Source organism: Vulpes lagopus, chromosome 13, assembly GCF_018345385.1.
Source record: "Vulpes lagopus strain Blue_001 chromosome 13, ASM1834538v1, whole genome shotgun sequence".
NCBI classification, from domain to species: Eukaryota; Metazoa; Chordata; class Mammalia; order Carnivora; family Canidae; genus Vulpes; species Vulpes lagopus.
The window spans coordinates 51,695,000-51,707,740 of record NC_054836.1 but is presented as its reverse complement, the minus strand read 5'-3'; the positions used below and the strand labels follow the sequence as shown (position 1 = coordinate 51,707,740).

The 12,741-nt window shown below is 44.9% G+C and overlaps 2 protein-coding genes across 7 annotated transcripts in view; one reads left to right on the top strand and one right to left on the bottom strand.

The window, feature by feature from the left end:
• ZNF277 (zinc finger protein 277) overlaps positions 1–10,598 on the bottom strand; it is a 105,226-nt gene extending 94,628 nt beyond the window's left edge. Inside the window, exon 1 of one of the 2 annotated variants that reach the window (XM_041727820.1) lies at positions 10,412–10,598. In XM_041727820.1, the coding sequence (XP_041583754.1) occupies positions 10,412–10,583 (172 nt within the window). In that variant the 5' untranslated portion in view covers positions 10,584–10,598. The remainder of the gene's footprint in view (positions 1–10,411) is intronic. The other variant, XM_041727821.1, reaches the window with a different exon arrangement.
• Positions 10,599–10,751: 153 nt separating this feature from the next.
• Positions 10,752–12,741, top strand: part of DOCK4 (dedicator of cytokinesis 4) — a 409,301-nt gene continuing 407,311 nt past the window's right edge. For all 5 annotated transcript variants that reach the window (XM_041727815.1, XM_041727817.1, XM_041727816.1 and 2 more), the window contains exon 1: positions 10,752–11,147. In XM_041727815.1, coding sequence (XP_041583749.1) covers positions 11,111–11,147 — 37 coding nt within the window. In that variant the 5' untranslated portion in view covers positions 10,752–11,110. The remainder of the gene's footprint in view (positions 11,148–12,741) is intronic.

Genomic DNA, 12,741 nt, shown 5'->3' with positions numbered 1-12,741 from the left:
TGATGTCTTAGAACCAAGCCTCAGCTTGTATACCTTTTCTAGTAACTGAGTCCTCAAACCATTGCCCTGATTCCGTAAGCTGTCCGTTCAACGTCTCACCAAGAATCCATGTTGCTCTTGTTTCTTTTAGGTCTTTTAATGGTTTAAGACCTATTCCTATAGACCAGTTTATTTGTGATTGTGTTCTTGCTACTGACAAAAATTCTCTTCTTGACCAAACTTTGGTTTCCTGTAGGGTCCTCTGAATCCTTTTGATTAGGCCTCACCAGCCCAGTTTTTGCAAGAATCCTGGTAAGTCAATTCAGAGAGACTCTCCCCTTCTCTGTTTTTGATGAGATTCCTCATCCTCTACTGCCCTCCAGGTGGTATCTTGTCACCTGATATCTCACCCTGGCCTGCCTTTAGCAAGAACCTTGTCAAGTCTGTTCAGCCAGATTTCCTCTTAGGAACTTCCGAACCCTTGCCCCCAGCTTGCTCCTTGGCTGAAAGTCCCCATCTTTCCTTATATTTGGAACTGAGCATGGTTCTAGACCTGTTTAGACTTAATTGATACGTTTTAAAAAAAAAAAAGATTTTGAGAGAGAGTGAGAGAGAACACAAGCAGAGAGGAGAGGGAGAAGCAGGCTCCCCACTGAACAGGGAGCCTGACGTGGGGATGATCCCAGGACCATGACCTGAGCCAAAGATAGACACTCAACCAACTGAGCTATCCAGGTGCTCCATTTGATGGCTGTTTTATCAGCTTTGTGGCATTCTCTGCCTGCTGTCTCTGGGCCTTCGTCATGAAAGGGCCTAAGAAGAAGCTCAACCTATCAAAGGGAGAATCTTCATATGCTACCTGCTGTGTCCCAGCATTATTTTTCTAATCTCAGGAATTTGTTTACAGGATTGAACTATCTCTGACTTCATTAACAAAGGCATATTATTAAATTCTAGTGTGGGTCTTCATTATCTCTTGCTTTGGTAAATACTCATGCTTCCTGATTCATCCTTTGTTCTTTGGTACACTGCTACCTGATTAAACTTTGATCTTGTCATTCTCTTCCTCTAAGTCTGCAGAGATGGGGTCTAACATTTGAGAGTAAATGATATAGCTTCAACTTACCTCTTCAAACTTGTTTTTATTGCTTCCATTTACCTTTTTTCTCCAGGCAAAATGAACTGACTTTATCTTCCGTATATGCCCTTAGTTTTTCTATTGTTCCTTCCCTTTGCTTAGGCATGTAATAAGTGCTTTTCCTTATTTCTGCATGTCTAAATCTTATTCCACTTCAAGGCAGAGCAACACCTGCTGGTCTTAATCTCTTTCTTATTCAACTCCATCTTGATCACTCTGATGGTCCTTAACATTTTCTACCTTGTAATATAGTTATTTATGTACTTCTCCTATCTTCCCTTTTAGGCTCTAAGATACTTGATGGCAAGACCTACCTTGATATCTTTGATCTTTGTGTTCTATAGCATTTAGAATACAGAAGCTTGTATATTGCAATGCTTAATAAAAATTTTGAACTAAGTCTCAGTTCTCTTAAAAGCTCCTTCAGATTCACACTGTTTATTTAAAGAATGGAAAGGAGAGGGGGATACAATGAGATGTGATATGCCCTACTGATCTAGCTACACTCTCTCGGAATTTGAGACTGGAGAAGTCAACTATTGCAGTGGTTCTCCACAAAATTTCTACCTTGATACACCTAATTACACTCACATGTGCAATGAGTTCTTAAGGGAATTCCCAGAGATACTTGATTTTTTACATAGATTCTAGGATATGCATAACTGGGTTCCCTAGCTGTAAACCTATCTTCTTTTTATTGATATTTGAAAAATGCAGCTGAGAGGATGCTAATATAAATGAATTACCTCACTTACAAACCAGGAAATCTTAACCATGAGGGCAAATAACTTCTCTAAAGTCAGAGAGTCAGAAGCAGAAATAGGATTAAAACTCAGGTCTCTGGATCTTTGTCCAGTGAGCTCTTTATGGAACACTACTATCTGTGATCACTGCTGCTAGGAAAAAACCTCTAAGTCTTAGTGAGTTATTAGCATTGCTTTTCTTTATGCGTGTGCATATTTATAAATAAAACTTTCAAAAATCATTTGCGAACTGGTTTGTAAAATATTCCAATAGGCTTTCGGGCTCTTTTTCACCTACTTTTCCTACTCTTCCCCTCCTCCATTTGTGGAAATTAGGTATAAGATTGCTTTAACAAAGATAGCTTGATTGCTGTTATGTTACTGTTCAACAACAGTTCCTGTTATTAATTGCTTTATAATGATAATTACAATTAGTAGTACAAGATATTTTATTTTTTAATTGGCTATTACTGGTGAATAGCAGCTTGTTACATAACAGAAGATTGTGTTAAATAACCACAATTACAATTCTGAGGTCCTTCTCTTAAAAAACAAATCTCTTTTTTGGATAAAAACACTAAAAAAAAATTTTTTTTTTTTTTATAAGGCAGGGCCTCTAATTACTTGGGGGAGGATGCATCTTTCAGTGAAGAAATAGCATGAAATGAGGACAGTGTTAGAGAAACCAGAGGCCGGAACATGAATTTCCTTTCTTTTATAAATAAGCACATTTAAAAGCTTTCAGCTCCTCAGTCAATGCATACAAACTGCAGATTCAAATGTATCCACTTCTTCCCACACTGTGATATGGAAACAGAAAGGACTCTCCAATTAAATCTGATAAAATATGACTGTAGAGCCCCACCAACTACATTGAAATGTTCCCACAGATAAAGCCAGGGGTTCTTCCTCATTTGTGCCCCATGTAGGACCCAGCATGGGGCCAATCCACAGTCACCACTCAACCACACCAAATCCCACCATAGCATGGCACTGTAGAAGATGAAGTGATTCCAAGGTACATGTGACAGTCCCTAACACTAAAGGGTTTACATAAATCCAAGGGTTTACATAAATCCTTGACTCAAATTCTAATGTTGATTAGTCTGCAATCAGTTAAAAGTCATACTGACTTTTTTAGTAGCAGTAATAATGATGAGGTCAAATGACTTGAGGTCACATAGGTTGTATCTGACAGTTACTTTTGAATCCATTTTTTTGTATTCCAAAGACCTGTCACAGTCTCATGTGAGACACCTCCATCAGCAGCATCATTCATCCTTGTATTCACTGCTTCACTCAATCTCCCAATAAGATATGCAGTTAACTGCAGCATTTTCATGATGAAATGTGGACTAAGAGGTTAAATAATATTTCCCAAGTTCACACTGCTACAAAGCAGCAAATTCAAGATCAGAGTCCAGTATTTCAGACTTTCAAACCAGTTTTTCCTTCCACATTTTACTCAATGTATCCCACATTGACTTACATCACTTAAAATATGATGTCAATTGTTGACAACCCCTCACCAAATGAGGCAAAGGTTCAAGTCCTGTTTAGTTCTAGAAACTTTACTTGGTCCCCAGAGCTAAATATAGCATTCAACTACAGTTGGCTATCTTACAAATAAATGACACTGGTCACAAAGGGTATTGGCTGAGATGTAAAGAGAGGCAGAAGACTGATCAGTCAAATCCATCACCACTTTTGGAAAATGCTGCCCCATGCACATTTGAGTCAATGAGGTCAGTAAGAACACACTTGTTTCAGCAAGAGATGGCAATTCTTTAAGATGCTGTCAATGAAAGGCCAATCTATTCAGAGTCTGATGAGTTTATTAAATTGTAGCAAAACTGAACCCTAATTCTGTGGCAAAGTTCTTCAAGAACAGCTAACAGAAACATTTAAAGATTCAATCCCTGGGGATGGCGGTATACTACTTTGTTTCTATTTGCTCATGGATTTAGGTTTAGAAGAAAGTAGGAACCTGGTCAACATTATCTTCAATTTTTCAAGATGGGAAGTATAGGAGTATGTGTTACGGAGGTAGCACTGTTCTTTTGCATGAATGGAAGGTCTTTGTCAACACAATGAAAAGTGTATGTAAATTCTGTGTCTGATACTCCAAGTAATCTCTCAACAGGAACCTGGACATGAAATGGAAAGACACTTTAAGGTCGTAATACTCAAAATTATGACGTGCATCACCTCTGGCACACGAGCTAAAGATGAGCCCACACCTGTGTCCACAATAAGTCACCATTTATTGAAGACCAGGCTACTATATCTATCATCTCAGTTCTCATTTCAACAGTCCAGCAAAACAGATTTGATTATTATCCATTTTACTGATGAGAAACTGAGGGTCAGAAGTTAATTAACTTGCCTATACGTGGTAAGTAACCACACGGCCTTTCTACAGTAACATTAGCTTTGGAACATATTTATGTTTAAGGAAAGTCTGTTTCTGACCTTATCCAATGGAATTTAGTTTCTATAAGCAACACTATAATAGTAAATAGGATAAAAGGTCTTTTTCCATTACTGTGTGAACTTGTGCAAGCCACTCTTGCACAAGTTTCCTCACTTATATATGAAAAAAGGATAATACGAGTATCCACTTCAGGGATGTTGTGAGGATGAAATGGCCTAAGACCTATGACAGCATCTGAAACCATACTTAGCACAGTTACTGTTCTACAGCACCACCATTATTATTATATCCTCTTTTATAACATTTCTTCTTAATATCCTACAAGCCAGTTTCCACCTATTTTTCATAGGAAAATAAAGGATCCTCTGAAGGGGACCTCTTCAGAGTTTTACACCAAACCCGAAAGACAAGGTCTCTATAATTCTTTTTCTTCCATGACATCCTCTAGCCTGTACCTTGGAAGGCCATCCCAGTGTGCAAGATTATCTGAGCTTCTTGCTGACTCTGAATGTGGGTATATGTGTGGTGAGCTGGGGATGAGGGGGCAGCACTGAGTAGGGGTGAGAATGGGTATGAAGATAACACATTCCTAAGCCTCTCCTTGGTTATAACACAATAAACAATTTAGACTGCTTCCTAAATAAATAGAAAATCAGACAATAGGCAGTTTTATAGTTCATTTAGGCATACCTTTATACTGAGAACTAACATTTATTGAATTCCAAGATGGTACCAGTAAATAAATGCTATGCTGTCATAGATATATAACTGAATGAAATAATCGTAGCAGCTCTGCAAAGTAGGTATTATATTCATATTTTCATAAATGCAACAGCACGTGCAATAAAGCTGTACACAACTACTAAACATTGGAATTGAAATTCAAATACAGTTTTTCCAAGATAGGGTCTAGTTCTCTTTCCACTGTCATGTCAAATGTATGAGGCTGGACTTAAGCATCAACACTGGAAATAAGATGACAACCTGTGGAAAACCAGGTAACTGCCAGGCAGATGATGGAACACTGATTTCAATTCCTATGCACTGATTTTAATTTCTAATGCACCAACTCATTCAGTTATGGGTTCAAGGTTATTAAGGACCGATGGGAATTTTTTTTTTTTAAGATTTTATTCATTTATTCATGAGAGACACAGAGGCAGAAACATAGGCAGAGGGAAAAGCAGGCCCCATGCAGGAAGCCCAATGTGGGACTTGATCCTGGGACTCCGGGATCACACCCTGAGCCAAAGGGAGATGTTCAACCACTGAGCCACCCAGGTGTCCTGGGAATTTTTTTTTTTTTTAATCATTCATTATCTATACAACACTAACTTAAAAAAGACTATGTGAAAATGTTAACTATGATTACCTGTGACAGAACATCATCTTCATGACATAATCTGCATTTTCTAGTTGGTGTGTATAACTTTCGCAAGCATGAAACATTCAGTTTTTTATTTGGTTTCAATTTCTAGTGTAAAGTAGCAGCCATTTCAGTACTTTGAATAAATTTCAAACAGATTCTAACCATTGAACGGTTGGAGTGTTTACTTCATGATCAGCACTGGATGTATAAAAGTAAAATAAGACAACTCTTGCCCTCAAGAAGTTCACAGTCTACTGGGGTAGACAAAGTTGCCAATAAATAACTACGGTTTTATATGGCAAGTGTGATAATGGAGATATGGGAAGGAAAGCAGGATGACTGAAGATGAGGCTGGAAAAGCAGATTTGAATCCTTAGAGCCATGTGGAGAATTTAGACCTCATTATACAAGCATCAGAAATCACACTGAAAATTTGAAGTGAGGACCAATGAACACATCTGCATTTTGGAATATGGACTAAAGGAGAGAAAAATCAAGAGTCAGAGAGATCACTAGGAAGATTTTGCAATCACCCAGGCTAGAATTCATTTCTAGTTAAACAATGATTAAACACTGACAAAGTGCCAAGACAGGGTTGGACAGACAAAACCAAACATGTCAAAGTTTTGGCCCCCAAGAACACAGTTTGGAGGATGGGGGACACAGGTAATTCTCAGCAACGGTGAGGGTTAGAAATAGAATAGTGGCTAAAGAGATGAAGAGAAGAACAAATTCAAAAGATTATTTCAGGCACAGAAAAATAAGACTTAGTAACTGATCAGATTCAGGACGTGAAGTCAAGATAGAAATCAAGGATGCTTCCTAGGTTTCTAGCTAAGACGTGTTGCTATTTATTGAAATAGGAAACATAAGAATGAGTTGACACCACCTGCTACTCCCAGTCTTTCTAGAGACATCACAAATTAGTTAATAAGGTCTCCAGAGGAAGTACACTATAAATCCAAAGTAGCATTCCTATAATTATCATCTACTGACCAACCATTTGCAGGGAAAAAAGTGAACTCTGTCAGAATACTACAATACGGATACAAAGGTTAATTCTGTCAGAAAAAAAAAAAATCACTTTCATCAGAAGAATTTCCTGTAAGTAATACTGTCAGTTAATAAACTATAGGTGTTATCTTACTGCCTCTAACTAAAAACAGCAAAAGAAAAAATACAAATAATACATCCCAAGTATGAGAAATTGAGTCTATTTACTATCTGTTCTTAATTTCAGAGGATAATATGAAATCCCAGTTATAGTTCACATGCATGCAAAGCAGTGTTGTGCAAGATCAGGAACTTTTCTGGAGAAGGATGGAGCCTGAGGAAGTCTGGAAGCATAGATCTCAGGTAAGGTGCTGTACTTGCCTGCACACCACTCAGTGACATTGTAGTAGAAATCTTCAGTCCCGGGATATTAAGCACACAGGTTGATATTTTAATTAGACCTAGAGTGAAACCTCTTAAAAAAAGAGAGTTTTCAAGAAATAAATGATTTTATAGAGAAAGGCATTCCTGAGGGCCTGAATAACCGCTTAACAAAAAAATATGAATATACTTTTAGTATCATTATTTCCACCCAAAATTTGTATCATACTCTGCAGGCTTTGAAAAGAATCTGGATAGGGATGCTGAGCGGCTCAGCGGTTGAGCTTCTGCCTTTGGCTCAGGGCTTTATCTCGGTCTGGGGATGGAGTCTCACATCGGGCTCCCTGCAAGGAGCCTGCTTCTCCCTCTGCCTAGGTCTTTGCCTCTCTCTCTCTGTGTCTCATGAATAAATAAATAAAATCTTTTTTTGAAAAAAAAAAAAGAAAAAAGAAAAGAATCTGGATAAAATTATAGAATGATACAAAATTTATTAAGGGGATTTTTAATGACAACCTTCCCTTCTAAGAATGACATAAAATTCAACCATTAGCTCTCCAAATGACTGCCACAAATTAGTAAGAACACTTGTCAGCTGTAAGCCAGGGTGAGGAATTTTTTTGGTTACAGATACTTCAAATTCCCTGCTGCTCAGTACTTTTGTTGAAAACAAATTGGAACATAAAATTAAGCTTTATAGCAGTTATTCAATTTAATCCAATAGTCACTTAAACATGGGTCCTTGATTAATGATTTCCTTGCAGTAAGTAAGCACATGGGAAAAGGACACTCCTATATTACTGATAGGACTGTGTGCTGTCATCTTTCAAAGGGAACATCTGACATCTATTGAAATTTCAAACTTGTGTTACCTTTGACCCAGCAATTCCTCAAGAAATACACACAAAAAGGGGAAGGATATGTATATAAAGTTGCTCACTAAGCCACACTGCACTTTCATTAACAGAGGAATGGTGAATATGGCACATTCATATTATGGAAAAAAATTGGCACAGTCCTTTAAAAAAATGAAGCAACAAACATACGAACACGGAAGAGTGTATATAATAGATCATTGGGAAAAGGAGGTTGTGGATCTTCCAGCTTACGTAGAATGGTCTTTTTTTTTTTTTTTTTTAAGATTTTATTTATTTATCCATGAGAGACACACAGAGAGAGAGAGAGAGAGAGAGGAGAGAGAGAGAAGCAGAGACACAGGCAGAGGGAGAAGCAGGCTCTATGCGGGGAGCCTGATGTGGGACCCAATCCTGGGTCTCCAGGATCACGCCCTGAGCTGAAGGCAGATGCTCAACTGCTGAGCCACTAGGGCATCCCGAAAATGGTCCTTTTTTATTTTTCAAAATCAAAACAATACAGATGTGTGATCATGTAGGAATACGTGAGAAAGAACACACAATGAGCTTTTAACTGTTGTTATTGTGGGAGTAAACTGTGTGGAGGAACTTTCATTTAACTTATACCCACTGGCTTCAAATATTCATAATGAAAACTTACATAAAAAAAAGAAAAGAAAACTTTTATAGTAACTAAAGATATTTAAAAGTTCCACAACGTTTTGGAAAGGAGTTCCCAATTTTCTTTTTTATGAGTTACTCTGTGAGATAAACCCGTCAAAGATTTCATCTCTAAATGTTAAAAAGGCAGCCCTCTGGAACTCTGAGAATCTGGAAAACCTTAGTAAGTATCTTACCATCAGGTAAGAGCCCCCCACCCCCTAAATGAACTGCTTAGGGCGTGGTTACAACTATTTAAAGTTGAGAGCCGGGGATGCCTGGGTGGCTCAGTGGTTAAGCATCTGTCTTTGGCTCAGCGTGTGATCCTAGAGTCCCAGGATGGAGTCCCACATCAGGCTCCCTGTATGAAGCCTGCTTCTGTGGAGCCTGCTTCTCCCTCTGCCTGTGTCTCTGCCTCTCCCTCTGTGTTTCTCATGAAAAAAATAAATAAAATCTTAAAAAAAAAAAAAAAAAAGTTGAGAGCCCGGGGATCCCTGGGTGGCTCAGGAGTTCAGCACCTGCCTTTGGCCCAGGGCGCGATCCTGGAGTCCCAGGATTGAGTCCCACGTCGGGCTCCCTGCATGGAGCCTGCTTCTCCCTCCTCCTGTGTCTCTGCCTCTCTCTCTGTATCATGAATAAATAAATAAAATCTTAAAAAAAAATAAATTCGAGAGCCTACCAATGGTACAGATATTAAAATAATTTCAAAAGTAGGTAGTTCCACTGATGGGCAGCCCAACATAAACTGCAGTTTATCTCTGGGCTGCTGCTGAGATGAAAAACCCAAGACTAAATGTCAATTTAATTGTGAAAACAAAAAAGCCATCCCCCCACCCCCACCCCCCCAAAAAAATCTCAAACAAGGGCAGAGAACCTTAAAGCCCCAAACCATGTCCAAGAGAAAAAAAGACAACTTGGGCTAGATTAGACACATCAAAAGACCAAAAAGAGGGGATCCCTGGGTGGCTTAGCGGTTTGGCGCCTGCCTTTGGCCCAGGGTGTGATCCTGGAGTCCCGGGATCGAGTCCCACGTCGGGCTCCCTGCATGGAGCCTGCTTCTCCCTCCACCTGTGTCTCTGCCTCTCTCTCTCTCTCTCTCTGTCTATCATGAATAAATAATAAATAAAATCTTAAAAAAAAAAAAGACCAAAGGGAGGCGGGCAAGGACGGGTGCACCAAAGGGAAAAAGAACAAGGGCCTCGAGGGATCCTCAAGACAATCCGCTGGCGGCTTCCAAAGTTTGCTTTCCGCTCCCTCCGGCGGATCAGAAGGCAATTTAAAAGTAGAGCTAAGGTCGTGGTGGCGATTTTCAGAACCGCCTTCAATCCTCCACCCGCTCTGCGGGCAGTGCCTGAGGACTCAGCCCGAGCGCAGGCGATCGCCCCGGGGCTCTGCGCGCCGCACAGTCCCCTCGGAGGCCGCTGCAGCTCCCACCGAGCGGATGCGCGGAGTGCAGGGGAGCGCCCGGCCTGCAGCTGGGAACCCTCGGGCACCCAGGGAAGACCTACCTCTGCCGAGGCCCCCGGGGGGGGGGGGGCGGGGCGGCGCCGGGGAACCGCGAGGGGCGCGCCGCGAATCCCGGAGCGGCCACCACACCTGCGCCAGCGTGACCCGACACACGCCCGCCGGGCAGCGGGCGCGAAGCCGGGAGCTCCGAGCCGAAGGCAGACGCTCAGGGAGCCTCCCCGGCTGCGGAGTGTCCCGGTCCCATCCCACGGCCCCTCTGCTCCCGCCTCCCGTCGGGCTGGGCCCGGCCCGGGGCCCCCTCGCGCCCCGGGGGCCTCAGAGCCGGCCGGTCAGCCGCACGCCTGCTGGGAGAGAAAGCGGGACCAGCCACTTGCGCTTCGGAGGCGCCGTACTCACCCTCATAACTGACACCCCCGGCTTCGCCACGGTTGCCCTCACAGTCCTCCTCCCCTCGGGCAGCAGCCCCCCGGGTCTCGGGAGCAGCCATTACGCCGCCGCGGAGAAAAGGGCGGGCAGCGCCCGGAGGCCTCGCAACCAATGGGAACGCGCCTGGAGGCGAACTCCCCATCAACGCGGGGTTTCCTCGACGTCCACGCCTCCCCGTCGCGTCCTGGACCAATAGGACGCGGAGAGCGCAGCCTTGTCCCCGCCCCCGGCCGCCAGCGCCACGCCCCCTTCCGGGATGGAGAGGCGCAGAACTACAATTCCCAGCGTGCAGCGGGGGGCTCCGGGACGGGGAGGGCTGGAAGAGGCGCTGGCGGGCGGGGGGAAGCGGGGGGTGCGCCGGAGAGTATCCTGGCGTGTAGCTTAGTTCAGTGAATCAGAACAATGACTGCGCCGCCGGGTCCCCGGGAGCGCGTCGGAGGACTGTGAGCAGCCGCCGCCGGGGAGAGCGGCGGGCGGCGCAGCCTCAGCCGCGCGGCGTCAACGCCGGGCTCGGGAGCTCCCAGCGCAGACCTTGCCCAGCGCCCGCAGCTCTCGCGCGGGGCCGCCGGGCTCCGGCGTTGCAGCCGCTACTCGCGAGCGGTGCATTGTTGCGAGCCGGGGCAGGCGCGGGGATTACAAAGCCCGAAGACCCCGGAGCGCCCGTCAGCCATGTGGATACCTACGGAGCACGAGAAATACGGCGTGGGTGAGTCTCGGCGGGGCGAACTTTATCCCGCGCTGGCCCGAGCGGGTGCGCATTTCGCGTCCTTGCCCCTGCGCCCCTGTCGCTGCGCGGGGCTGCGAACGCCCGGGTGGTGGCATCGCGCTGCGGGCTTGGGGCTGTGGCGAGCTCGCTCCGGGCGGAGGGGCGTGCGCGGGGGGCTCGGGAGCGCCGGGAGCGCCGGGACGGCCGGGGAGGCGCGCGGCCAGCCCTCCCGCTGCGGAGTTTGGAGCGGCGACGGGGCGCGCGTGAGTCAAGTTGGAAGAGGAGGCGAACGGCGCCCCCCTGTCCCTCCTTCGCCTCTTCCCCGGAGAGGGGCAGGGGGCTGCGCCGATTCCCCGGGGCGGGCGGGAGAGGGAGCGGAGCGGACACCCCCAAGCAGAAGGGGGGCGCACAGCCTTGCCCCCGGCGCTCTCCGGCGCTCCCGGAGCGCGGAATGTGGCTCGGTCCTCGCCCCCGAGCCTGAGCCCAGCTTCCTCCCCCCTCCCATCCCGGGCTGCGGGGGTGCGCGGGTCGAGGCGCTGGGGGGCTCGGTGCATTTCAGCATCCGCGCCCCTTTGGGCTTTGCAGGGGAACGAGCATCTCAGCAGCGTTTTCACTCCCGGCCCGGGGTGAGCGCGCTGGGGGCCGGCGGAGGACAGCTGTGGGGTGGGGATGCGGAGGGGAGCTCGGGAAGCCGGGGTCCTCGGGGCCAGGGCCGCGGAGCGGGGTAGCGCTCGCTGTTCTGTGCAAAGGTGAACAACAAAGGACATTAATGTTGACTGATGAATACAGGAGTCTCCCTTCCTTTCCCTCCTCCCGTTCAGGCTGATCACAGTTCCCGTTTTTGTTGTTTGATTTCAGCTGGGTTCCCCCCACCCCCCCCTTGACAGTTAACTCCTTTTAGGGTTGTGGCTATTAAGAAGCCAGGCTCTTCTACAAGCCTGCAGCGGCCAAATGCAATTATAACCCCTCGGAAGGTTTAACAGGGCGAAAGCATTTTGGATTTTACCAACGATCTTTATTTCCTATGATGCCAGGTCCTGCTGACTGGTGTACTTTTTAAAAAGAAAGGAAAAAAAAATTGGGTCCAGAGCTAGTGATTTAGACAATGTATAGGTATCTGCTTATGGTCTAAATTAATTTGCCTGTTATTTAAAAAATCTGGAAAGGCTTTCCAGGGAATCAGAGTCATAGGGGATTTTCTTTTTTTCTTTTCTTTTCTTTTTTTTTTTTTTTTAACTTCGCATGGGGATAGGACTTTGGAGTCCCCTGAAAGGACTGTATGAGGAACCAGTCATTCCCATATTTTCATTAGCTTTCATTCTGATTGTCACCGTTCTGCAAGACAATAGTTTGCCCTAGATCCACCTTTGGGAAGGGGTTCCAGCTTTCCCTCTGTTTAAAGTGTGTGTGTGTGTGTGTGTGTGTGTGTGGCTTTGCCAGGCACTATCCTGGCAAAGAGTAGATGTTGGTGGTTATTATTTTCCTCCTGATACCATCCCCTCAACCTCCTTTTGGAGCAGATTAACCCTTACTAGGAAACTATATTGCCTTTGCTGAAATGGTGAGGAACTGGAGCGTCCCCCCCGCCCCCGGT